The 27,047-nt window shown below is 45.5% G+C and overlaps 1 protein-coding gene and 1 pseudogene across 2 annotated transcripts; both read right to left on the reverse strand.

The window, feature by feature from the left end:
- Positions 1–1,028: 1,028 nt before the first annotated feature.
- LOC147443809 (putative L-ascorbate peroxidase 4, peroxisomal) lies at positions 1,029–26,174 on the reverse strand. Its single transcript, XM_086526605.1, has 9 exons — positions 25,895–26,174; positions 24,767–24,891; positions 24,514–24,563; positions 24,340–24,405; positions 24,209–24,257; positions 1,961–2,043; positions 1,814–1,893; positions 1,556–1,658; positions 1,029–1,480 (listed from the first exon to the last, which is right to left on the reverse strand). Exons 1-9 carry the CDS (start codon positions 26,005–26,007, stop codon positions 1,253–1,255), a joined length of 897 nt encoding a protein of 298 aa, XP_086382731.1. The 5' UTR covers positions 26,008–26,174; the 3' UTR covers positions 1,029–1,252.
- Positions 20,511–21,429, reverse strand: LOC147443810 (uncharacterized; annotated as a pseudogene). Its single transcript, XR_015189983.1, has 3 exons — positions 21,299–21,429; positions 21,045–21,206; positions 20,511–20,962 (listed from the first exon to the last, which is right to left on the reverse strand). The product of XR_015189983.1 is annotated as an uncharacterized LOC147443810 (transcript).
- Positions 26,175–27,047: the final 873 nt, after the last annotated feature.

The following is a 27,047-nucleotide window of genomic DNA, read 5'->3' on the forward strand; positions in this document are numbered from 1 at the left end:
CTATGTTGAAAGGAAAAGTCTAGTAGCAATCCACTGTCTTGTGTCCAGTAGTCGCTAAAGATTGCAAGCTAGTTTCCACGTGGCATGACAATTTGCTAGTCTTCGCAATAACTGGAAGCTCAAAAAGTGAACTACCTTTGAGGTGGCAAAGCATTTTTTCTTTGGGGTGACCACATTAATGTCTTATTTTAGCCTCAACACAAGTTCTGCCTCGTAGCTCAAGGAAAATGTTCTTTGTGCATTCAATTGTACTTCAACTTACTTGATCAACTCAATCCTAGTTGAAGGTTATTTTGGACAGCCAATGGGCCTCTATACCTCTAGTCAAAGGCATCAAATTGGGGTGGCCGGCATACCACAAATTTAGGGCCTCATCAATTTTGGTCTGATTCAAGAATTCACTCACCTCCTTTTCTATTTTTGGTGATTTCTAAGTAAATACCACCATATGTTTTGAATCTTGGGTAACTTTGGCCAGTGGCGTCATTTACTCGGGAAGAAATTTGGGGATACTTGAAATTTAAAGTAGACTCTCAAACTATGTGAGCATAAACATCCTTGAAGACAGCCATTTGCACTAACAAGCCGTCATCGCACATCTCATAATGTCATACCATAGCCCCATCCTGCTCGGTGGAGTCCCAAACTACCATGCCAGCCTCCCTTTATACAATTCTCCAATTATCCCTCCCCTCTATATCTCTACATCATCCCTTTCTGGAGAGTGGGTCTTGGAACCCATGATGCAGTGACACCATATTCGCCCACTCCCTACATTTCCTTCGTCTCCCTTGCTGACTCCTTTTTCAACTGGTTGATGCTTTTAGTGGATCCTATAGAAAGAAAATATCTAGTCCAAACATTCATGTTCAGGCACTGATTATATTTCAGCAATTGCATTGGAGGGATCAACGAGTCCCCCACAATGCCGTTGCATGTCTTTGGCAAACTAACACATATTGAGAAAAGGGTAACAGCATACCATATGTAAGAACAGTTCTAGGGAGAGAGTAATAGGCACCATCTACTAACGTCCAACATGAGAAATCAATAAAAAATAATGCATATACATGACTTTCCGACAAAAGGTTGAACCGAAGCTCATGCGAAGATCTCACAATTAAGAAATGAGGTCCTCTTCCCTCTTGCCTAGCACAAATCCAGACAATGATATGTACTAATGGAGTCTGTAATGCTTATGACATCTATAGGTCTAAAAATGCTGAGACAACACTGGTGGGAGAATGAGGCATCACTTAACATGAACGCCTCTGCGAGCCTCATACAGATAACCCACGATCACTACTGCTGCAGTAACTACGACTCCAACAGCACTCTGTGCCAAAACTGTTGTTGGGCTCGATATAAGGTCCTTAACATCACCCTTGGATGGTACACTAGTGTCTGAAGGGCTTCTGAAACCTAGCTCTGATAACTTCTTGTGAGACTCTGCATAATCCTTGAAAAACAGTTCCTCATCCTGAAGAGAAATGTGGAAGATGAGAATAGGCTGAAGGCATAACAAACACTTTAAAGGTACTTTTGAATTACTCACCTGTGCATAGCGCTCGACATACGTACGGAACGCCGGGTCCTCCATTAGGCACTTATCGGTTGGTAGCTGAAGTAAACCCTCAGAGTCACCCTTTACAAGCTCTCTGATAATTTTCCCAATCACAAACCTTGGTATCAGCCCTTACACTTGCAAGCCTCAAAAGTGGTATTAGCCAAAAACAAAAGGGACAATTGCTATCATGGAAGACCCATAATAGGTAAGCTGTGTGTAAAGAAACAACAAGTCTCTGAATCTTACAGGAAATATGAATTATCAAACTTTAATGGCTGGTGTGTCCAGGGTCCCTCAAAACCAGATCTTTCTGGATGGCCTCTTCCCTGTAAAAAACAAGAGAGAGCATGGATTTATATCACTTCACTAAAACATGCAAACAAGTCATCTTACCAGGGTATGTGCGCCTGACAGAGCAACAATATCCTTGTCTGAAAGGCCCATTCGATAAAAAATATCCCGCAGGTGCTGTTGCCCTGACAAAAAGAGTACACAATCACATATTCATGTGGGTATTAGAATCTGCATCACATGCGAATACTAACTTACTACCAATATTTAACTTTTCAAATGCGTTTTCGGCGTTCGCTTCCCGAAGGTTCACAGTTTCTGGTGCCACAAGGAAACGCGTTCCAGAACGTGTCCCCTGCATCCTAAAATACGTTTCCTTGTGACAGTAAAAACAGGGAACTGGTTCTCAATGTTTCAAGATTTGGACATAGTGATAGACTATCTCTCTCCCCCACAAAGTCACTCACAAATTGCCCACCATCTCTATACCCTTTTCTCTCTCAAGATGCACACGTCCACATGCATTGTGAGCAGGAAATCTGGCCCCCACAGCAGAGCCACCTGGATCCATCATACCATATGCTGAAAAGATATGACTAATGGCAAGGGGAAGGCATCCAATACCGCTCAGTAATCCCTGACCAATGGCGCTCTAGCCCCTCTCTGCAAAGACCTCTGAAGATGAAATAAACCATCATACATGCTACTCTGAAGAGAGAGAGAGAGAGGGGGGCGGCTGTGGGGGGGGGGGGGGGGGGGGGGGGGGGCCTAGGGCAACCTCCACGTGGAGGACCTTGAACGCAGTGGATCAATTTTCCACTATGACGAACAGCTCCCCCCTTGCGCAACTACCGTACTTCCGACTACGGTGGCCATTTAAGGTTCACAGAACTGCAGGTGCTCTACTTGGCCGCCTTCACCAGATGTCTGCTTACCTCGCAACGCATGCTCCTATTTGCTGCCCAAACATCCTAAGCATTAGGTTGCGTTGTCAGCCTCCCCTGTGCAGTGTAAAGGAAACCGCTTGGAGGGGCTTCCGGGGTAAAAGCTGCTAGGCAAGTCTGCTTTCTATGGTGACTTTCTTTTTTGTTTTGCTTGTTTTGTTTTCTTTCAATTTGCAATTCCTACTCTGCCATATGTGTGTGTGTATGTGTGAGTTGGGTGTGTTGGTTTTGCATGCTTGGTTTTCTTCATAATCTCTCCGACTTTGGCGTGGGTGAGTGCTAGTGGGTGGGGGTGTGTGTATGGGTGTGTTTGTGTGATTGCGTAGGTACGAGTAAAGTTTATTATTAGAGTATGTTTCTTTCGTTTGATTTCCTCGGTTTCTTATTTACTACTATTATCTTACCATGTGTTCTTGCCTTCTTTGATTCCTTGTGTTCTTCGCATTCGGTTCATTGGGCAATGTTTGTTGGCTTGCCGCTCTGCTCTCGACTCTCAAATCGCTCTACCAGGTTTCTACATCAAGTTTCCAAAGCTAGTGTTCCCCAAGCCTCCTTCTCTATCTTCTGGGAGTTAGCCGGTTTCAGCGAGTGGACTCGTTTCTACCTTGGCTGATAGCTCCTTGTCAACTCAATGCAGTGCTCTGTTATGCATCTTGTGGCATCCTCCTTCAGTTTCTTGGTGATGTCGGTTTTGCCTCTTCTCCCTCATCTTCGTCACCAATTGTCCCAAGACGAGAATCACGTGCCAATAGAAAAGAACAAACTGAACAGACTTTTAGCACTTCAATAACAACTGAACTGAAAGAGAGAGACGACACACGACACGAAGTGGCGGAATTCCACCCCAGAGAGTATTGGCCCCAAACCTTGGCGCCCCTCTCGGTATTTCTTTATATTGCATCAACACAGTACAAGCCGGTACTCCAGACTCTGCACCTTCTCCGCGAAGCATGCCAGACAACGAGCCCTAACCTCATATTTAAAGGCTCTAGGCCCCAAAAGCAGTTTACAATGAAAACTCAAAAGCATCTGGTCCAAAAGCAATGCCCAAAAGCTGCCAGTGTAAATCACGGAAGTCCGTATAGCAGTCAGCGCAAAACGCGGAAATCCGTACAACCTGCCACGTCATCATGTCCGCGCAATTTTCGAAAACCTACCACGTCATCAATTTGCGCAAGTCTTTTGTGTGTGTGTGAGAGTCTAGCTTTATTTGAATCCTTTATGTCACTTGGGGTCCCATCGGACGGGGTCCCCATAAGTTGGTAGGACTTCTTTTGTTAGTTGTTCTTCTTAGGGTTTAGGCCCCTCGGCCGGCATCTGCAAGTTGGCTCCATTCTTCAGGGCTTTGGCACGTCAACAATTTGTGACATCTCCCCTTCTTGAAAGAGAGTAATCGTCCGCATCGAATATCTGCAAAACAACTCAAGTTAGCTCAAAAATTTCCAAGGGTCATTCCGAGGGACAATCAATTTGCTCTTTTTGTTAAGGAGTTAGCTTCTCCTTTCGGCTCTTTTGATCAAGGAGTTGGCTTCTCCTTTCAGCTCTTTTGATCAAGGAGTTGGCTTCTGAAACCGGCCCGTAGGGCGGTAGGCGTTGGCTTTCACCCAAAATTCTTTACTGTAGACACACACACAGAGCACTTTGCAAAGAGAACCTGCGACGGGAATTAACACTTGAATACACACAGCTCGGAAGCTAGAATGCTCCGAGCAGACACCGACAACCTGTAGGCCCCAAAATTGCCGCCCCTTTCGGTATTTCTTTATTCTTTATCAAAGGGAATAAAACCTGTGATCTCCCACAAGCTGCCCCGCACAATCTAGGCTAAGAAACACCTATTCTGGCCCGATTTCGGCAACATAATTGTACTAGGACGCTTCACAGTCAGTATCCCCACGCAATAGGTGACTTTCCCGACGCATACAGACACTTTGCAAAACCTGGCGAGAATCTGCAGCACGTTGAATTCTCTGTTTTCTGCCCCGAAAATGCGCCAATTCACCTGTACAGCGGTCCCCTTGCGTCCCCGAACCTCTTGAGGGTATTAGGGTCCGTTTAGGGCCGAAACCCTAAACCTGCAAATATACACAGCGCTGTAATTCCCTATTTTGGGCTCCGTTTCGCGTGCCAGTCACATCAGCAGCAAGACCTCGAGCTCCCGCACTTGTAGGGCTACTTGCCCTTTGAATCGGACGAGATTTCTGGCATGAAACCTCTCCGAATTCACCTGTACCTGCGGGGGATTAGCCGCTAGCTAATCCAGTACCTGTGCAAGAGGCTCTTGCCTCGGCAATCACGCATGAACCCACATAGCTGTACATTGGTCAAATGAAAAGCCCACTAGTGGGGCATAACATACTGCTCGTAGGGGAGAGAGAGGGCAGTGCATAGCGTGCAGGGCATCACTCCTAGCACCGCAGTACATAAGAGGGAAAGGAAGCACTCCATAGCTCTTAACCTGTGAGAGTTTGTAAAAAGAGCCTCTCCCAGCTTAAAATTCAGCGCCCTTTCTTCCTTGCATTGGAAAGTGCACAGAAATGTGCCACTTGGCGCATTTACAAGCATTTTCCCGTTTCGGGTTCGCCGCTTAAAATATCCTGACCGGTTGCCCAGTTGACTTCGCGGCAGAGTTGTAAAATGTTTCCCTAGTCATACCGGAGGTAATGACGCAAACACATTTCACGGCCCAAAATAGTAGTTCCCTAAATTTTAGGAGATGCTTCCGTTGGGCTCCCACTGGTCTTCTGACCATCTATCCTCATTGGGACCGCATCCAAAAGTGCAATGTGGCCCAACTGTCGGATACTTTTTGTTGGTAGTCCCACCTTGACTTTACGCCTTAATTGAGTTCACTTCCTAGTATCCACCAACTTGCTAAGTGCGATGGGGGGACCTATATGATCTTGCTCTAAGCCTAGACATCCTCTTACCATACGAATTCCAGTGCTGACCACTTCTCGTCTGTGGGTGAAACTACCGTTCACATTGGCCATACAATGTCCGACCGTTTGCTACTTCAAAAAGAGGGTCTCAAAACAAATAAAATAAACCCCATTGGAAAGAAACCAACAACCAAGGTTAGCAGTTGCCACCTCTTTGTGACATGGTTAATAATTGCCACGTCCTCGTGACATAACCCCCTCTTGAAATCGCAAACGTCCTCGATTGCATACCATAATACACGCCACTGATGATCTTGTGCTATCAACACTCTTTTATCATCGCATGTATCCGCAAGAAAGGTCGTAACATACATAGATACAAATGACTTAATGAGACCTTCATACTTTTGCCATTTCCATCTATGGCACTGAATTCATATGTACATTTGATGTACTAGCTCTATCATTACCCCTCCTTTGCACACATTGGGTTGGGGCATAAGTAGGTTGTAACCCAAAGGCTTCAAGGTAAAGCTGCAATACATTTGATGACTCTGACAGTTCATGCTCTTCCATCCACTTTGCATGCATAGGCAGATAGTTCTTGAACTTCACCAAATAGCGTCTTGCAACTTGTCCTTTAACTTTTCTGTCCTTATGTGCCAAAACTTGCTCAGGTACCAGGATCTCATTAAGTTCCTCAACTTCTGGCTGATCCTCATCTGGTATATCTTCTGGCACATCACCCACAAAGGGTCTTAGAAGACTCACGTGAAACGCATTATGAATCTTCCATGCATCAGGCAATTTCAGCCTGTAAGCCACATCGCTGATCTTGTCAAGCACTTGAAAAGGCCCATAGTAACGCATGTGGAGCTTAGGAAACAGCCGTTCCTTGCCCTTCATCTTCTTTAACCTTGCCTTTTCGAACCTTAACAGAACCCAATCACCATGTGATAGTAGCAATTCACGACGATGACGATCAGCAACCTTTTTCTACTTTGCCTGAGTCTTCCCCAAGGCAACTTTAATCTTCTTATACATCTCATCCATGTTCTCAACATATCGATCTGCCTCAAAGATCTTGTCCTTTGTATGCAAAATGGGAGGAACCTTTTTGCCGCCTTCAACAATCTCAAAAGGTGCTTTGCCAGTAGACGAATGCACCGTATTATTGTACGCATACTCAAGCATAGGCAAATACTGTTCCCATTTGCCCTTATTATCTGACACATAGCATTTCAACAGATCTAAGACAGTAGAATTAGCCTCTTCTGACTGTCCATCAGTTTGTGGATGAAACGAAGACGAGAATTTGAGTGTAGTGCCCATATTCTCAAACAATCCTCTCCAAAACAAATTGGTCATGCGAGGATCACGATCACTGATAATCGATTGTGGCATACCATGGTACTTAAACACATTGTACATGAACAAGCGTGCCATCTGATCAGATTTTATCTTCTTCCTGACAGGGATAAAATGGGTCTGCTTGTTGAACCTGCAGATAATGGTCCATATACCATCATTCCTTGTTGGCGTCCTTGGAAGATCAAAGATAAAGTCCATAGCAATGCTTTCCCATGGCTTATCCGGAATCGGCAGTGGTTGTAACAACCCTGGTGCCTTTTGCCTGTCAAACTTGACCTTTTGGCAAACTATGCATGCTCGCACAAAGGCATCCACATCTCTCCTCAAGGTAGGCCAATAGAAGAATGTCTCTACCACTTGAACTGTTGCATCAATGCCACGATGCCCTGCATACGGTGGGACATGACTCTCTTCCATGACCTTATGTCGCAGTGGCCTAGTGACACAAAGTCTGCCATGCATCATCATAAAACCATCTCTGAGGAGGTAGTGCTCGTGATGTTGCCCCTCTTGTAATTGTTCAAAGATCCTTGCAAAATCTTCATCAGCAGTATACTGTTCCTTCATGTCATCTAGCTCATGATGATAAGGAATTGACACAGCTGAAATTTGTGGCTTTCTTGATAACGCATCAGCCACAACATTCTTCTTGCCTTCCACATGCATAATCTGGAAGTGGAACATGGAAAGAATGTTTGTCCATCGCATATGCTTTTCGGATAACTTTGACTGTGTCAAGAAGTATCGCAAGGTTTGATGATCTGTTTGGACAACAAAATCAGCACCTAAGAGGTAGTGCTTTCAGCTAGAAAGCGCATGAATCACGGCCAAGAGCTCTTTCTCATAGACTTGCATAGTCCTCTCTGGCCCTTGCAAAATTCGGCTTTCATAAGCTACTACCCGTCCATCTTGCATTAGCACTGCTCCGATGCTACTGCCACACGCGTCACACTGGGCCACAAATGACTTCTTGAGATCTAGCAAAACAATAACTGGATCTGAAGTCAACTTTTCCTTTAAGAGACTAATAGCTGAAATCTCTTTTTGGGTCCATCTGAAAGTGACCTCTTTCTTTTGCAATGCGTGAAGAGGCGATGCTATCTCTGCAAAATTTCTAACAAACCTTCTATAGTAGGAACACAATCCCAAGAAGCTTCTGACATCGTGCACAGTCTTCAAGTCTGGCCATGTCTTGATAGCTTCGACCTTTGCGGGATCCATTCTAACACCATCCTTTGAGACTATGTGGCCCAGAAAGTGGATCTCTTCGAGGAAGAATTCACTTTTCTTAGGATTGACAAGTAACCTGTGACTGCGCAGCTCTTCGAACACAATGGTCAAGTGACGCCTATGCTCCTCTTCATTCTTCGAATACACTATCATGTCATCGAAGAACGTTTCAACAAACTGTTGATGCGAGCGGAAAATCCGGTCCATCATTCTGTTGAACGTGGCAGGAGCATTTGTTAGCCCAAACGGCATCACTAGAAACTCATAAAGACCAAATGTCGTTCTAAACGCAGTCTTGTGCACATCCTCTGGCCTTATACGAATCTGATGGTACCCACTCTTAAGGTCTATCCTACTGAAAATTGCAGCACCCTCTAGACGATCCAGAATATCATCAATTCTAGGAATAGGGAACCTATTCTTGATGGTATTCTTATTCAACGCACGGTAATCAATACACATGCGCCATGAGCCATCCTTCTTCTGCACTAGGAGCACTGGGGAGCAAAAGGGTGAAGAACTAGGCTGAATCAGCCCCTTCTCTAATAACTCCTCAACCTGGCCCATAATCTCTTTCTGCTGCGCCGCACTAACCCTGTAGGGAGGTCTATTTGGTGGGCTACACCCTGGCACTCAGGTCTCTCTGGCGGCAATTGCGACGGTAATGAATCAGAAAAACAGTCACTAAACTTTTGCAAAAATGCTGACCTTTCTTTATCTAACACAGATAAGTTTGACCGATCACTATCTGAGACATCATGTGCAAAAATCAAGTACACAGAAAGATGATTCTTTATTACAGAAGTGATAGCAGAAGCAGATACAATAGGGACTGACTCTCCTTTAAGCTTTACATCCAAGATGTGAGTTTTGCCCCTATGCTGTACAGTGATCTTTTTGTTGTAGGCATCCAAGACTCCATGCACTCGGAACATCCACGGGATCCCCAACAAGGCGTCACAACCTTCCAACGGCATGATGTAAAACTCTTCAGTGTCCACATACGACTGAATATACACACGCAGTATTCCAATGATGGGAGTAACACACTCTGAGTGGCCAGGACATGCCAACCCTAGCTCTGCTGTGTACCCCATCTCTTCAGCTCTGATGCCCAACTTCATAGCTAACTCTGGTGAGATAAAGTTGGCTTTGGCACCTGGATCAAAGAAGATGAGTGTCGTCTGATCCCTAACTTTACCCCATGCCCTGCATAACTCACTGGCATCTGTGCTGGGCCTGTCACCCACCATGTCCGGCACTAAACCTGCCGTGGGTTTTGGCTTCTTGCCTTTCTGGTCTTCTTTATCCTCTGAGTCAACTGGCCTTTTCCTTTGTGGACAATTGATAGAAAAGTGACCAGGCTGCTCGCATATAAAGCATTTTTTCTCAACCATTAGGACCTTCTTTTCCTCGAGCGACTTGCGCACAAAAGGCTTCCTTTTCTGTTTCTTTGCCTGCGCTCCATAAGTCCCGGCTGAATCCTTGTCTTTGGTGGCCTTTTCTGACCCCTGTGACGCATCAGGAGCCGTTTTCACAAAGGGCTTCTTCGCTGAATTTTTCTTTTGCTGCCCTCCTTTGTCACTGCTCGGAAATCCACTGTCCTCTCCTTTCAACAAGGCAAGACCAATGTTCGCAACTTCCATAAGCTGAGTAAGGGTAGCCACTTTGTTCTTTGTACAGTAATCGCGAAGCCCTTTAGGCAGCCCACAACAGTACTTCTCTATCTGCTCTGTCAATGGCACAAATCTGTAGGAGGTCACTGAGAGTAACGCTTTACAAAACCTCCTATTGTACTCCAGCAAGCTCTTGCACGAAGCTGAAGTAAGCTGGTGCCAATCTGTCATGACGTCGGCTTCATAATTCATTTGACAGCCAAGCAGATGCAAACATTTGCTTTAAGTAAACCCAAGTGGTGGGCGCCTGTCCTTGCATTAACAAAGTCGTCCACCATGTAAGCGCATTGTCCTTTAAGAAAGTGGTAGCTTTCCTGACCTTCGAGGCCTCTGTAAAAATCCCTCCTGCATAAGCTGTATCAAACTGCTGGAGGAAAGTGAGGGCCTTTGTCTTATCCTCGAAACCACTGAAGGTATTGAACTTTACCGCTGCACCACCTTCTTTGTAGGCCTTCGGCTTCTCTAGTGCCCCCAAGTTGTCATAGGGAATGGTCTGCAGCATGGGCACTTTAGTAGGCATGATCGGCACGTGTTGGCCATTCACATTTTGCGTCAGAGGTGCGATATCTGGCTGCTGTCCACAAAAACCAGCCATGCCAAAATGACCCGTGGCACCCCAAACTGGCCCTGGTTGCAGTGGAAACCTTGCTGCATGCCGATACTACCATACATGGGGTTTGGCATGATGCCTTGCATACCCCCGAACACTGTTCCTGGCATGTACAGCTGACTTCCAGGCGCATAACCAGCCATACTTTGGAACACTGATCCACCCCTTAAATACCCAAGATGTACCATGGGTGGTGGAAAAACTGAGTGCATAGCCTGGTATCCAGCTCCCTGTCCATTCAAGACAGCATGCTGGCTCTGAAAGGTGGCGGGCTGAACTGGCATAACCTGTGGAATAGGCGTTCTAGCCACCTGTTCAAGCATGGGAGGAACCTGCTTTGGAGCCCCCGACTCTGCAACATGCGAGTGTTCCCTTTCCTCCTGCGCCACATGAAGTACCTGGGCTTGAGCATCAACAAGCTCCGTACGCGGCGTAGGTTGCCTATTTTACTGTTGCACTGGTGGCGCTTCAAAGAATTCCATAAACCTCGGATTCTGCACCAGCTGCAAAAAGACATTCACCGCGGCAACTAACTGAGTCTTAAACGCATCTTCCTCAAGTTGCCCAGTCATAAAGCCCTGTACTACTGGAGGGACATTCACATTGATAGGAGGTACAGATTGACGTGGCCGTGAGCTCTCACCAATCTCAAAAACCATAGGAATCTCCTGCCTGTCCTTTGAAGAGGAACCCTCTTCCATAATTCCCTTCCCCTTGTCAGCCATAGTGTAATCCCCGCGCGTTCCCGCACTCTGTGTCTTTACCCTAAACAATCCAGGCTCACTCTTCAAGGAAAAAGTGATTGATATCCCGGCAATGGAACCATGAAACCGGCCCGTAGGGCGGTAGGCGTTGGCTTTCACCCGAAATTCTTTACTTTAGACACACAGAGCACTTTGCAAAGAGAACCTGCGACGGGAATTAACACTTGAATACACACAGCTCGGAAGCTAGAATGCTCCGAGCAGACACCGACAACCTGTAGGCCCCAAAATTGCCGCCCCTTTCGGTATTTCTTTATTCTTTATCAAAGGGAATAAAACCTGTGGTCTCCCACAAGCTGACCCCGCACAATCTAGGCTAAGAAACACCTGTTCTGGCCCGATTTCGGCAACATAATTGTACTAGGACGCTTCACAGTCAGTATCCCCACGCAATAGATGACTTTCCCGACGCATACGGACACTTTGCAAAACCTGGCGAGAATCTGCAGCACGCTGAATTCTCTGTTTTCTGCCCCGAAAATGCGCCAGTTCACCTATACAGCGGTCCCCTTGTGTCCCCGAAGCTCCTGGGGGTATTAGGGTCCGTTTAGGGCCGAACCCTAAACCTGCAAAAATACACAGCAGGCTGTAATTCCCTGTTTTGGGCTCCGTTTCGCGTGCCGGTCACATCAGTAGCAAGACCTCGAGCTCCCGCACCTGTAGGGCTACTTGCCCTTTGAATCGGACGAGATTTCTGGCGTGAAACCTCTCCAAATTCACCTGTACCTGCGGGGGATTAGCCGCTAGCTAATCCTGTACTTGTGCAAGAGGCTCTTGCCTCGGCAATCGCGCATGAACCCACATAGCTGTACATTGGTCAAATGAAAAGCCCACTAGTGGGGCATAACATATTGCTCGTAGGGGAGAGAGAGGGCAGTGCGTAGCGTGCAAGGCATCACTCTTGGCACCGCACTGTACATCAGAGGGAAAGGAAGCACTCCATAGCTCTTAACCTGTGACAGTTTGCAAAAAGAGCCTCTCCCATCTTAAAATTCAGTGCCCTTTCTTCCTTGCATTGGAAAGTGCACAGAAATGTGCCACTTGGCGCATTTACAAGCATTTTCCCGTTTCGGGTTCGCCGCTTAAAAATATCCTGACCGGTTGCCCAGTTGACTTCGCGGCAGAGTTGTAAAATGTTCCCCTAGTCATACCGGAGGTAATGACGCGAACACATTTCACGGCCCAAAATAGCAATTCCCTAAATTTTAGGAGATGCTTCCGTTGGGCTCCCACTGGTCTTCTGACCATCTATCCTCATTGGGACCGCATCCAAAAGTGCAATGTGGCCCAACTATCGGATACTTTTTGTTGGTGACTAGTCCCACCTTGACTTTACGCCTTAATTGAGTTCACTTCCTAGTATCCACCAACTTGCTAAGTGCGACGGGGGGACCTATATGATCTTGCTCTAAGCCTAGACATCCTCTTACCATACGAATTCCAGTGCCGACCACTTCCCGTCTGCGGGTGAAACTACCGTTCACATTGGCCATACAATGTCCGACCGTTTGCTACTTCAAAAAGAGGGTCTCAAAACAAATAAAATAAACCCCATTGGAAAGAAACCAACAACCAAGGTTAGCAGTTGCCACCTCTTTGTGACATGGTCAATAACTGCCACGTCCTCGTGACAACTTCTCCTTTCCTCCAGATCGGAACTCTCGATATTCCAGCGTAGTAAACCATCACACCCAAACCGCACTAATCTTCACGCGTGTCTTAATGCACTAAAATTACATACGCAGGCAATCTCATCCAATTAGGAATATTCAGTAGTTGGCACATCACAATGCAACACAAATGCTTACATATGCATGTTACAAGACACAACAAACAGCGCCGTTGAGCACTCTCTTGAGACAAACGGTCTGCGGTATGAAGCTACTCAACGACTACCTTGTCATACCCCTGCAAATAACCTAAAAAGGTCTAGGCCATGAGCTCATAGGACTGTACAACCAAACGCTCCCTAGACCACAGTCTGCGTCGCTTGGAGGTTAAAGCATACAACCAAATGCTCCTCAGGCATCGGCCTGCATCGTTCAGAGGTTTTCTAGCATACAACAGAACGCCCCCAGGCATCGGCCTTCGTCGTTCCGAGGTTCAAACAATACCAAAACAGTATTCTCACTTCTCCACGCGGGAGTAAAATCACCAACCATTGAAACCAGGATTAAAACCAGAGTCAAACAATTCAAATCGGCACCAAGACAGGTTCAAAACAGATACCATCCATTTCAAACAGGATCAGCTAGAAAACAACTAGAGAGGTCATCCAAGGCTTTGTTCGGACAACCGAACTTTGAGGACAACTGGCTTGCCCTTCTGCATCACGGTGATGGTTCGGTTCCAAACCTAGAGAGTTGCATCATTCTTGTCGTGCCAAGGCGTGCCCAAGAGAACGTCGCAATTGCCCAACTTCATAATGTGGAAATCGGCTTTTCCATGATAATCTTGTATAGTCACTGGAAGTGCACCAATGAGAAATCCTGTTGCTCGAGAAATCTTGGATTCTTCTGTATAGTTCCCCAAAGCATAGATGTTATCGAATTGCTGTAGGAATGCTTTCTTGCGATCTTTCACCCCGGAAAAAGTGAAAAATTTGATTGTCGTGCCGCCATCTTTGAAATCATTGGGTTGGTTAGGCGCATATGCCGAGTATGGATAATAAGGCCATATGGGCTCCAACCATTGTAGCTTGGTGGCGTTGGTGGAGGTGGAGGCAAAGGCGGTTGCACTGGATCAGGGTTAGATGGCTGCACCATATTCTTGAAAACTCCCCCGATCGGAACAGATGGCTGAGAAGGTTGCCGGTTGAAAGCTCTCGTACTTTCTAGTGCCGGAGGAGGAGGTACCACCTGGGGCATCAGAGGGGGTAACATGTAGTTCAAAAATTATTGAAAACTTTGCAGCATCGGAAGATTCTGCTGAGGACGCCGCGAAAGAATGCCGTGAAGCTCATTGAGTAGAAACTTCCAATATTCTGTTGAATCCATATGCCCTCTAAGACAGCGGTGAAGACGGGAGCGCGCCCGATGAGCGATAAAGTAAGGGTGGGAGTGGCTAATAAGTCCGGGGTCGGAGGCAGAAGACACCTCGATTAAATTCGAGAAGTCTCTGGTTTGCTCTGTCTGCTCGTTTGTGGGACCGGTATGCTTTCAGAAAAGCACATGCCTGATGCTCTGATACCACTGTCACAAGACGGGAACCACGTGCCAAAAGAAAAGAACAGACTGAACAAACTTTTAGCACTTCAATAACAACTGAATTGAAAGAGAGACGACACGCGACATGGAGTGGCACAAATTCCACCCAGAGAATATTGGCCCCAAACCTTGGCGCCCCTTTCGGTATTTCTTTATATTGCATCAACGCAATACAAGCCGGTACTCCAGACTCTACACCTTCTCCAGGAAGCATGCCAGAGAATGAGCCCTAACTCGTATTTAAAGGCCCTAGGCCCCAAAAGCAGTTTACAGTGAAACTCAAAAGCATCTGGTGCAAAAGCAATGCCCAAAAGCTGCCAGCGTAAACCACAGAAGTCCGTACAGTAGTCAATGCAAAACACGGAAATCCGTACAGCCTGCCACGTCATCATGTCAACGCAATTTTTTGAAATCTGCCACATCATCAGTTTGCGCAAGTCTTTTGTGTGTGTGTGTGTGTGAGAGTCCAGCTTTATTTGAAGCTTTATTTGAATCCTTTATGTCACTTGGGGCCCCATCGAACGGGGTCCCCATGAGTTGGTAGGACTTCTTCTTTTGTTACTTATTCTTCTTAGGGTTTAGGCCCCTCGACCGACATCTGCAAGTTGGCTCCATTCTTCAGGGCTTTGGCACGTCAACAGTTTGTGACACCAATAGCTCTCGTCCTTCTATCTATCCATTGCTTCCCGCTATCAAGTTCTATCGCCAAATTAGTGCGCGGTGAGTAGGGCCTCCATTCTTTACCTCTCGTTTCTCATGTGCAGGCTAAGCGTGAGCTATGACGAGGAGCTCAAGCGGCATTCATTTATGCCACTCCAGGGACGTAGGACCTCAAGACTCCATAACGGTATTCAGTTTTGTTTTTTTTAACAAAATTGGGTTCACAGCGGCAACTCACCAACTTAATGGCCAAGGAATACGTCTGCTCTAGTGTAAGTCCTTTTGATGCACCTATTTTGTTTGTCCGCAAGTAAGATGGGTCTTCTCGTTCGTGTGTAGATTACAGGGCACTCAACAAGATGACCGTCAAGAACAAGTTCCCGATGCCGCGCATTGAGTACATCCTCGATCGACTCAATGGTGCAAAGGTTTTCAACAAAGTCGATCTCAAGAGTGGATACCATCACATAAGGGTATTCACAGGCGACATCTAGAAGACCGCCTTCCACACGGTGCAGGGGCAATGAGAGTATGTTGTTATGCCTTTTGGATTGACAGGTACTTTCATGGGTCGTTTTGGTGACATGATCCACGTGTGTGTTTATTTTCCTAGATGACATTCTCATTTTTTCTGCATCATGAGAGCAACATGAACGGGATGTCGAAAAGGTTTTAGCCCGTTTAGATGAGTGTCAATTGTACATTGCCACTAAGAAGTCGGAATTTTTTCTAGCTGAGGTTACTTATCTGGGCTCTATCATTTCTGCAAACGGTGTCAGGTTGGACCCCGCAAAGGTAGAACATGTTCGTAATTGGGATTTTCCCAAAACAACATATGATAGCCGTTCTTTTTTAGGTTTGTGTCAGGCATATAGTTCGCATATAGAAAATTTTGCACGCATTGCCGCACCCATGCCTGATGTTTTGAAAGGGGTGAAAAATTGATGTCAGCGCGTTGTTTTGGCCGAGGCAACCGTTGACGATTTTGAAGCTCTCAAGGTTGCGATGACTGAGGCTCTGTGTCTCATCCTTGCCTCTTAGGATGATCCCTTTGAAGTATGCACAGATGCGAGCAACGTCGATTTAGGATTTGTGCTTCAGCAGCATGGTTGTCCTCTTAGTAGAAAGTTAAACAGTGCAGAAAAGAATTACTCTATGTACGAAAAGGAACTTCTCTCTATCATTCATTCTCTACAGCATTGAAAGCACTTTTTGTATGGTAGAGAGTTTACTGTTCGTACTGATCATCAAGCCCTCAAGTGGCTCCAATGTGATGACGTGGCATGAGAGAAATGGCCAAGTGGACAAGAGAAATTAAACGAACTAACTTGAAGAACTTATGCAGCACCGATCGTGGGGCCCAAACCCTAGAAGACATAAGCTTGAACCCTGCAAGGGATTTCAATAAAATGCGATGACATGCTGACGTGGCAGATTGTACGTATGCTGACATGACAGGGTCATACGAAATTTTCACAGGCTGTATAGATTTTTGCAAATTACGCTGGCTGCTTTTGAGAATCTCCAACGCTAGCTTTTGGGGACTAGAGCTTTTGGGTCAAAGTGCTTTTGAATTGATTACTCTTGGGGCTCTGCTTTTGGGCAACCCTTGTAAAGTTTATAAGAGCCCTTGGGACCTCACTTTGCAAAGCATCTGGACGTAGAGTCTGAGAGCAGAGGACCCTCGACCCTCGGGAGTTGTACCTTGTTGTGATCAATAAATAAAGAAATACCGACAGGGGCACCAATCTTTGGACCGCAAGGCAAGGTGGTCTCAGTTTTTTGAGCAATTTGGTGGTTTGATTGAATATGTTCCCGGTAAAGCTAACCCTCTTGCAGATGCGGTAAGTCACAAAGGTTAGATCTTGGCTCTTGAGTCAAGCTCGGTAATATCCATTCAAGGAGTATCTTTTCACAGCATGAAGAATCAATATGCAGATTCCGAGTTTGGTAAGCAATGGTTGCAGACTCTTGCTTCCCAAGGGCCCAACAACTATCTCATTCATGAGGTCTTTTGTAATTTCATCACCGTCTTTGTGTGCTACCTTCTCTTAGGCAAGCCATATTGCATGATGCACATGATGCACTCACGGGTGGGCAAAGAGGCATGAATACCACTTTGGAAAAGAGAGATTCTTTTTTGGGCCTAAAATGCAAAAAGCTCTATTAAGTATATGTCACACAATGTTCCTTTTGTCAAAAAGTAAAAAAAGCCCCTAGGGGTAAGCAACACGGTCTTTTGATGCCACTGCCTATTCCCGAAGGCCCATTCCAGGACGTTTCCATGGATTTTGTGACTAATCTTCTACCTAGTTTGCATTCAAAGAATACACAATGTCTAGCAATCGTTGATCGTTTCAACAAGTTTTGCATGTTAATTCCTTGTAAGGCCACAGTCACAGCACAAGATGTAGCACGTTTGTTCATTAAGCACTAGTATCCCCTTTGTGGTTTGCCAAAGTCGATTGAGTCAAATAGGGATGTCAAGTTTACGTCACATTTTTTGCAAGCACTCTTTGAAAAATTGGCACCAAGTTGAATTTTTCATCCGCATTTCATCCACAATCCAATGGTCACACTGAGATCTACAATCAAATGGTTTTCATATGTGCATGATCAACAATCTCATTGGGAGTACTATCTTTCGCTAGGTCAAACAGAATTGAATGACTCTTATTCCAGTGTCATTGGTAGAACTCCGTAAGAGGCAACATTTGGTCATCCGTTTAAGTCCTTGTTGACTAGATGGATCAATCAGTTACCCGATGCCAATGCTGAGAGTCAATCTTTGGATGAGATTACTGAGAGTGAGGCTTCGGCTAAGCAAGGCTAAGGAATCTTATTCACGACACGCTAATAAGGATCGTCAGGATATTACTATCAAGAAAGGGAATTGGGTCTACCTTAGGATCATGAAGCACCGTCTTAAGCAATTAGGAAAGTAGTGTCCAAAGTTGTCTTTTCGAATGTATGGTCCATTTCCAATCATTAAAAAGAAAAATGGTCTCTTTGAAATTGCAGTTACCTAACTCATGGTCAATGCACAACGTTTTTCATGTTTCCAAGTTAAAGTTGTTTCAAGGAGATCCTCCAAAGGACATTTCCGAAGAGCACAAACCCAAGATCATAGACGAAGCGGAAGTCATGAAACTTGAGCAAATTTTGCTGCATCATTTTCGCCATGGCTCAAAGAAACAAGCACGACAATACCTTTTGAAATTCAAGGAACGAGGAACCCACGAGGCGTTGTAGGTTGACGAAGCTTTCTTCACAGATTACCTTGAGTTGTTAGGCAGACTACAAAGAAGCCATGCAGTTCGGTACCCAGTACCTCACCTTGAAAAGAGGGGGATGTCACTTGCACATCTAACCCTATGTGCATGTGGACAAGCTGTAACTCCTACTTCCAAGGTTTAGGACAACCTAGGAAGTAGTCTGGGAACCTTTTGTTTGTGTGGAGTATAAGATTCGAGCTAAATTCCACTGCACCTCACATCTGAAGACGTAATAGCGGCCCACTCCGCATCTCTCCTTGTTTCCCTCTCGAGCTTAATTGGGAAGAGTTCGAGGAGGATTTGAAGACGCGCTTCTTGCCTCAACAGTACCTGAAGCGATTGAAGGAGAATTTTCAGGCTTTGTCTCAACAAGGTAAACCTATGATGTCATATGCTAACCATGTGTCTTAGTTAGGTGGACAATTGAGGAGATCGAATGAAGAGAGGTTGGAGGCCTTTCTCTTCGGATTGGACCACTCGATCGGATCAAGTTTGAAGACATTGCAAGAGGCTATACGCTTGGCTCAAATCCAAGAGATAAAGCACAAGCTTGCATTTACATGTAAATTGCCCTTTCTTTTGAGGCTTCAATTGTTCTACATACTGCCATTCAGGACGCTTCACTCAGCCCATCTGGATTCTGCAAAGTTGCAAACCTTGACAAAGTGGAGGCCTCACGAGTCAGGAGCAGCCCACGGGTAAACGGAGAGCGTAGGTGAAGATGGTGAACCGCGGGAGAGAGTGTGTGGGGAGGGCTCCCGGCTCAAGGTCTCAAACCTCAAACCGGTCACAGCTGTGCAAAAATAGCAGCGTTGCGGACTTAAGAAAACTCGTGCAGAGGCGTTTACGGGAAAATTTGACATTTGGGGGAAAAAAATGCCACATCATCAAATCTGCCCTGCTCACATCCGGAATCCCCAATCATGCGCCAATCGCACGCGGACGCGCTCGGAAGTATGGTTGCCCAATTAGACGCGTCTGAAAAAACTATGATCACAGTGATTACCCAATCTTTCAATGTCTGCTATTCTCTCTCTTTCACACCTCTCACAGCCAAGAGGCCCGGCGCCTTCCCGGCTCACCTCGCGAACCCATTATCCCCCAACAGCAATCCACTTGAATTAACGGACTCGTCAAAAAATAATCAGCGCATCCTCTTACAGCTGCAAAAACAGCCAACGCTCTCTCTCTCTCTCTCTCTCTCTCTCTCTCTCTCTCTCTCTCTCTCTCTCTCTCTCTCTCTCTCTCTCTCTGTGCGGCTATTCCCAGCGCTATATGGGTTCGCTAATCATGCTGCAAAAAGACCAGCTATTCCCACTGTGGCCAAGGAGCTATAAAAGCACCAAACCCCCCCTCTCTACACACAGATTGCCAGCGCAAGCAAGAGGAGGTTCTACTACCAAAGGACTGCAGGTGATCACGTGACCTTGCAATAGGTACCGATTGTGAATATGCGATACGAGTAGTTGTTTCGTGTTTGTGCTTTTCAAGGTTGTACCATACGTACTGTACGGGTCGTGACTACTGTACGTCGTGCCGCATGGATAAATTTTTTAGGTACGTATTTTTACCTTTGTAAAAAAACAATAAATGAGAGGAAATTTAAGAAAAATTTATTTTCCTCGTTAGAGGGTTAACCAATCTATACCCTGCGAAGTACTTGGGGACACATTACTATACACATTATCCACTAGAGATTCGCTTAACTTCAAAACAAGTACCAACCTTCAAGAAACAATATACATTGAACAACGTAAAAACATTTCTACCTACTGACAAGAGAACTCAGAACAATGACAAACCTTCAAGCATGAAGCTTCAAGCAATTGAACAAAAGGTAAGTTGCTGACAATAAACTCAGAACTGTACAAACATTGCTTCAAGACTCAAGTAGACCACATGGCACAAACTGCTAATAAGGATGGAACCAAAATAATGACAAATGTCAAGCAAAAATGGCTCCTGCTAGAGAGTACATAAAAAACATACTGCTGAAATATGTGAAAATGTCTAGACTCTAAACCAGTAACCAGTCACTGGTGCCTAGTGAAACTCATCGTCAGAAGAAGAAGAAGATGATGCTGAAAAGAGCATGTCGCCATCTGCCACGACATCGCCCTCTTCATCAACCTCTGGCTCTATCACCATAGCATATGTGGCCTCGTCTGCACCAACTGGGTCTGGATCACTATCCTCCTCTCCCTCGGAGTGTGAATGAGACGGACTGCCTCATTCGCACGCTGCCGAGGAGTACGTATGGGTAGCTTACCTTTGCGAATGCTCTTCCGTCGTGCACTCCCCTCACCTGTATCCTGGAGGCGTAATGGAATGTTGTAAGCACGTGCACGAGATCTTGTCACACGCCGATCGACATCCTCTAGCTCTCTATGAAGCATGCGTACTATCTCCTCCTGCTCATCTCTGATATGCTGGTCCGCCTCCTCCACAATAGGATCAACTACCAGCGTGATACGTGAGGGATCAACCTGTTGTACAATGTACATTTTGTTAACAATAGTGTAAATAAGAAACATATACATAGGATGTCATACTACATCATCATACTACCTGCTTGGGTGTCCCCAAAGTGTGGTAAGAGTGCACAAGCCTCATGTTGGCCCTGCAATACACTAGCTTCTCCAACTGAGAAGTGCTAAGGCGATTCCGGATCTTGGTATGGATCAAAGAGTAAGGGCTCCAGTTGCGCTCACAAGCACCCGCTGAGCAATCCTGCATTAAAGCAATTGCCGGTGTCGTTGGCAGGATTTAAATGCATTGTGCAAGACCCAAGATAGAGAAATAAAGTGAGATTTAAAAGATACCTGCGAGAGCAAACGTAGAGCCATAGTAGTCAGGCATGGAAGACCTTGGCGACCATAACTCTGCCACCAAGTGAGAGGACAACTGGTGGCCTTTGGACGCAATGCTACCTCACGTGAAAAACGATGGCCCCAAGTTGTTCATGTACTTGCACATCTCTGCATCTATTGCCAGCTGCTCGTGCTCCTCAAACGAATCATTAATGTACTCGTCCTTTAGTGTGAGGAGATCACTCTCATGAAACAACTCTGGGGTCTTGTAAAAAGGATGGAGTAAAGCACCCACCCCATGAATAGGACGGCTCATAAACTTCCACCTACTATCTATAAAGAACAGGATATCATCTCGCCTGCAAAAAAATCGGCAATGATCACACTCAAATTAGCAATGGATTCATGGCCTAGATGTAAAAAGAATGTCATGCAAAAATCTGACACTCACTGCTCCTGAGTCAAGGCTTGGCATGCCGTGATGTGGCTCTTCGTCTGCATGAAGAGATGGTAGACAAGGCCTAATGTCGAGCCCTCCATGTCCGTGACTCGTAGCAAGACATACATTGGCTGTAAAGCCACTATCAAGGTATGGACCTCTGTCCAAAAAGACTCATCCAACACACGCCTGTGAATGGCTTTGGTGTTCTCACTATTTGCACGAGCCATGTTTCTCCACTTTGGGTCCACAACTGTCTGCAACAGTGGATCCCTCACCTTGGAGAGTCTCTACAACACCAAATACATATATGCAAACCTGGTCTTGGAGAGCCGCACCATATCAAGGGTACTGTGGCTACGAAAGATGGCTAAGGCCTGATGCTTCTTTCGGAAGAATGTGGTCAATCTGGTAGCCTCTGAAATTGTTGGCTGTACCCAAGGCAGTTTGCCTATGTCCTCCATTAACAAATCTAAACAATGGGCTGCACATGGAGTCCAAAAAATGTGAGGAAACTGTGTCGTTACCATTTCTCCCATAGCTTTGCAGTTGGCTGCCCAACTTGAACCACATTCTCTTTACCAACGTCATTGATGGCCCCTGAATATGCTCAAAAATGAATTCACCTGTGATCTTATCTCCTACCTTTCCTGCATCCACAGCACGCAAGAAATATGTACCAAGACAAGAAGACACAAGAATGTTAATGATGTGTCGCCTACGTACATCACTCCATCCATCAGAGATGATGGTGCATCCAAATTGCTGCCATCCAGCCTTAACAGGCACCAACGCCGTATCTATCAAGGCCTTCTACTCCTCCAGTGCTGTGGTGCGCATCTTTTTGTAATCGAGGCCATACCATGTATCTGTGGCACCAGCACCTACCTGGGCAATGGACCTCACCATCCTCTTCCATTGTTCAGTCTTCAAGACATTGAAACTGATGTTGCACTCAATGAGAGTACAAGCAATCTCCATCTCAGCCACTTTCTGATGCTCTTTTACCCAAGACACAGAATGCACACGTGAAGGCAAGGTGCTCTGCCTACGCACATACACATCACCAACCTCTTCATTCTCCTCTTCCTGCATGGTACGAGCCCTCTTCCTGTTTCCAATTTGCTGAGACCCTGAGCTCTCCTTCACCTGTGTAGAAGAGTCACCAAGCTGTCCAAGAAGAGTGTCTTGCAAACGGTCTTCTGTTTGTTGTGCCACTTTTCCTTTATCTGTTGTTGCAAATGCAAGGAATTTCTCAGCAATCAATGCTTCCCGCACACCTGGAGGTACCTTCTTGCACTTGCCACAATTATTTGTGCAATTGATGCCAGTTAGATGCATCACAACTCGAGTGATTGTACTCGACATCGTGAAACCACAATACTTGCATGACCACTTGCGACAACCTAACCCAGCATGCCCAGGAGTATTCACAACTTCAATTACGTTGGTGTGCTCTGCCCACAAAGGGTTCGTAGGTTTCGGCATGATGAAAACAGCCTGCTGAAAACATGCAAATAATGGGTCACAGGTGAGAGTCGAGACTGGTGTATTCTCTCGCAAAGAGAGACGAGAGAGAGAGAGAGAGAGAGAGAGAGAGTTGGGGGGGGGGGGGGGGGGGGGGGGGGGGGGGGAGGGTTTACCTGTTTCTGCACAGTGTTTTGCACTTCTCTGTAACGCTCTGCAGCGGCAATGTGCAGCGAAAATGACACGCAAAACGAATCCCAGGTAGCCTAAAAGGGCTTTAAAAAAAATTTAAATAAAAGCACCGTACTGTACAATCCGTACGCGTACTGTACGGATCAGTACGGACATACCGTACAGTACAGATCAATACGTACGTGTTGGTACAACCTTGGTGCTTTTGCAGGTACTCCATCACGGAGATGGAGCAACAAGGCCTCGGCCCATGCCCAAAGATTCCAAGAACGGAATCAAGAATACTCTGTAGAGCTTCACACTCTGGGGACAGACGAAAGCAAAATTGAGAGCTCATCTCTCAGGAAACTCCCGCACAAAAAGGAAATTGACCATCGAGTTGGAGGAACTAGAACGGAGGGATCACTTAGGTTCTTGTGCTTGTAAAAAGATTCTCCCTAATAAAGATTCTCTTTAAGGGGGGAGAACCAACCCATCTTCTGATCCCAAATATTGTGTCGATCTTTTCCCTCGATTCTTTTGGTTGAAAGTTTATTTATTTTCAGCTTGTTGATTATTTGTGTGCGCTCCCATTTGTGACAGCATGTCGCCGCACGTGTGTGTGTGTGTGTTTTTTTTTTTTTTTGGGGGGAGGGGGGGGGGTTCTTCAATGTTCTACGCTCATAGGAAAGGCGTATGAGTGTGTGTGTGTGTGTGTGTGTAGGGAGACGAGAAAAGAAGAGGAGAGAGAGAGAGAGAGAGAGAGAGGCGGCACCTACCAACTAGTACACATAATATTTAGTACCCCATAAATAAGACCTGAAAAAAAAACAAGGGAAAATAACCTTTGGTCGCATCTGGAAGTCGACCTTCTCGTGGGGAGGCCAAAGAATCCTGACAGTTGAAAACAAATGTCAGAAAGCATTACAATAATTTAAAATAACTTGGCAAACAACTAGCCATGAGGAAAACCAACCTTTCGGCCCGGAATAAACTCAATAGTTGGACCTCCAGTTATTTCTACAGCAACTACCCCAGCCAGCTGCATATAAGTTAGGCATAAAAAGGGACTGTTACCCAGCACTTCTGCATACTTTTGGCATGTTCTACTTAGCAGTGTTACATCTTAATAAGCCTTTAGGTTACTCACCTGATAAAGATCAGCATATGTAAGATTTGGATACTTGGACTTGAATTGCTCTGCACAAGCATCACGATTCACAATTAGCACACAACACATGAAAGACACCCTGCTGGATATTAACTGCTGAAATGCAACCCTGGAAAAGAAGTCACACGACTCTATTTCCACCAGAAGTGTCAGAAACTGATAAAATTGCAAGCACATTTTGCAATGCAAACAATCAACCCCTGACTACCAGGCCGCTTTCATACTGACATACCACAAAAATCTATTGCAGTTTTCAGTCCTGCATTTGCGCCATGAGAATACTCCTGCTCACTGCGAATTGATCCATTTGCTCCCCCAGTCTTGGTTTTAACATCAAAGGTACCGGCATCGTGCCAACTGTCATAAGGTTACACACCAAGACAAGACCATAAACTTTAGTACAAAGCCAGATGACTAGCTCTTTATAAACTGCATGGCTAGGGTATGCTTTATGCTTGAAATTAGTTCTTTAAAAGCCTTCACAGATAAAGAAACAGCTTTGGACTTTACAAAAACATATTCAAATCAAAACAGCAATTGCTCAGTTAAGTTCTGCATTTGAACTTACACAAACTAGCAAAAGACTGCATCACTTTCTGTATCTCACACATTTTCATGCGAAAATCCAGTGGGAGATTTCAAAAGGTGTTGAAAATATACAGCGTGTAACAAGTAACTTTGAATACAAAAATCCACAAGATAATAATGAGGATAATATCATCAACGAACACCTGTAAATGAAGTTATTGCTCATCAAACGAAACCATAAGCTAAGTCATTAATAGGCTAAAGTTCTCTATAGTCCTATTCAGAACATAGATAGCAAGTTAGTTCTCTATAGTCCTATTCAGAACATAGATAGCAAGTTCTGGGCATGCGAAAAATTGGAATTGCCCAATGTCTGCAACAACTTAGCACACTAGGGGGTTCGAGGTACCTATCAAGAATATTTGAAACTTGAACAATGTGATGAATCTTTGAACTAGAGAAAAAACTGAAACACGGTACACCACGTTGAGGACTCTAAGCCTTCATGAGATTTTTTCTGCAGTCCCTTGCACCTAAAAGCACAAATCCAGTAGCGTTCATCTTCAGGAGCACAAAATCCGTTCTCTATTAACATGCAAACACTGAATTTTCTAATTTCTTGATTCTTGCACAATTCAGAAGAAACATATTCTCTGTAGAGGATAGAAAATTGTGAAGAAATTCATTTATATTCCGGGAAAACAAGCTGAAGATATGGTGATCAAGCTCAGCGCTCAATTCCATATACACAATAAGTCGCTTAGCATCCATACTGGAATGGAGAAGTGGGGTATTCAAGCACTGAAAAGATGATCAAAATTAAGGGACTTACGCGAGCCGGAGCATAAGCGGAGCGCAGTTCTTCTCAGAAATAAAGGCACGCAGGTCACGCCGAGCTCTCTCCACAGACTTGAGGTAGGCCTGGTCAACAACAGGGGCCGGCATCGCTACTGTTGAACGCACACGCACACAAGTGAAAGACGACGGGGCCTGCAAAAGATGAAGCTGAAGCTTCTAACGAAAGAAGAGTTCTTTGTGTACAATGTTTGGACCGTGAGTTTCACTTTGCTTGCTCTGGACTCAGCTCCCTAGACGCGAATATCGGCCTCAATCTCGCCCACCTACAAACGCCGCAACCAGGTATATCACCTTTAAAGAGGGCCCTCCCAATCACTGTTGGGGAAAAATCATTTTTCCAAACATACAAAATTCACTTTCTTCAATTTGCCAAGAGGAAATTTTAGAAAATTAGGTTTATTTTTTGGGCTTTTACACTAATTTTCTCTATTTTGGGACGGAATTTCTCCTTTTCCCCTTGCCTTCAACAACTGGCATTTTTGAAATTGATGCTCCCAATAAACCAGTGGTGCCCCATACACGCCTAGTCTCTAATTGACACCTCCATAGGGAGGTGGGATCAATGGCCCACATCAGGCGTCGTGAGGCGGGTGCAATCCGAGCCATCCGATCGTCGTTCGAACTAGGTGTGAACTCGGGAGGTATGTGCACCACACCGAATTTGATGTGAACTCAGTGTGACCTTGGAAGGATCTGCACACCACACCAAATTTGGTGTGAACTCAGTTTGAAGTAGGTGTGAACTAGATGCAAACTTGTCCGCGACGCCGTGATCTATAAACTTACCACACATATACCTTTCAACGAATGCGCGATAGCCTAGTGGTTAGAGTCAACTCCGTCGGGGAGAGGGTAGCGGGTTCAAGCCCTGGATCCGAAAAAGTGGGAATCTTTTGCATTCCCTAGGCAATCCAACGGTCACAATCAATCAGTGATCATGAGCCATTGATCCCACCTCCAAAAGGAGGTGCCAATTAGTAACGAGGCCATACGCAGTGTAACTTATCATACACCCTTGAATTGCTCAAGCGGAGGTGACCGGCGACCGTTACATTTTTGTTGGGAGGGCCCCCACATCAAGCAAGTCACAATTTGCACCGACATTTTTCGATTAGCCCGTAGTCTAG

The sequence above is a fragment of the Adiantum capillus-veneris genome, chromosome 13, assembly GCF_014529385.1.
Source record: "Adiantum capillus-veneris isolate H3 chromosome 13, ASM1452938v2, whole genome shotgun sequence".
Classification (NCBI taxonomy): domain Eukaryota; kingdom Viridiplantae; phylum Streptophyta; class Polypodiopsida; order Polypodiales; family Pteridaceae; genus Adiantum; species Adiantum capillus-veneris.

Excerpts from the sequence above, each read along its gene's own strand:
- LOC147443809 (XM_086526605.1), bottom strand. The coding sequence starts at position 26,007 with ATGCCGGCCCCTGTTGTTGACCAGGCCTACCTCAAGTCTGTGGAGAGA. Across the intron at positions 24,406-24,513 it reads CATATGCTGATCTTTATCAG|CTGGCTGGGGTAGTTGCTGT; the intron begins GTGAGTAACCTA and ends ACTTATATGCAG. Across the intron at positions 1,659-1,813 it reads TTTGATAATTCATATTTCCT|AGAGCTTGTAAAGGGTGACT; the intron begins GTAAGATTCAGA and ends GAAAATTATCAG.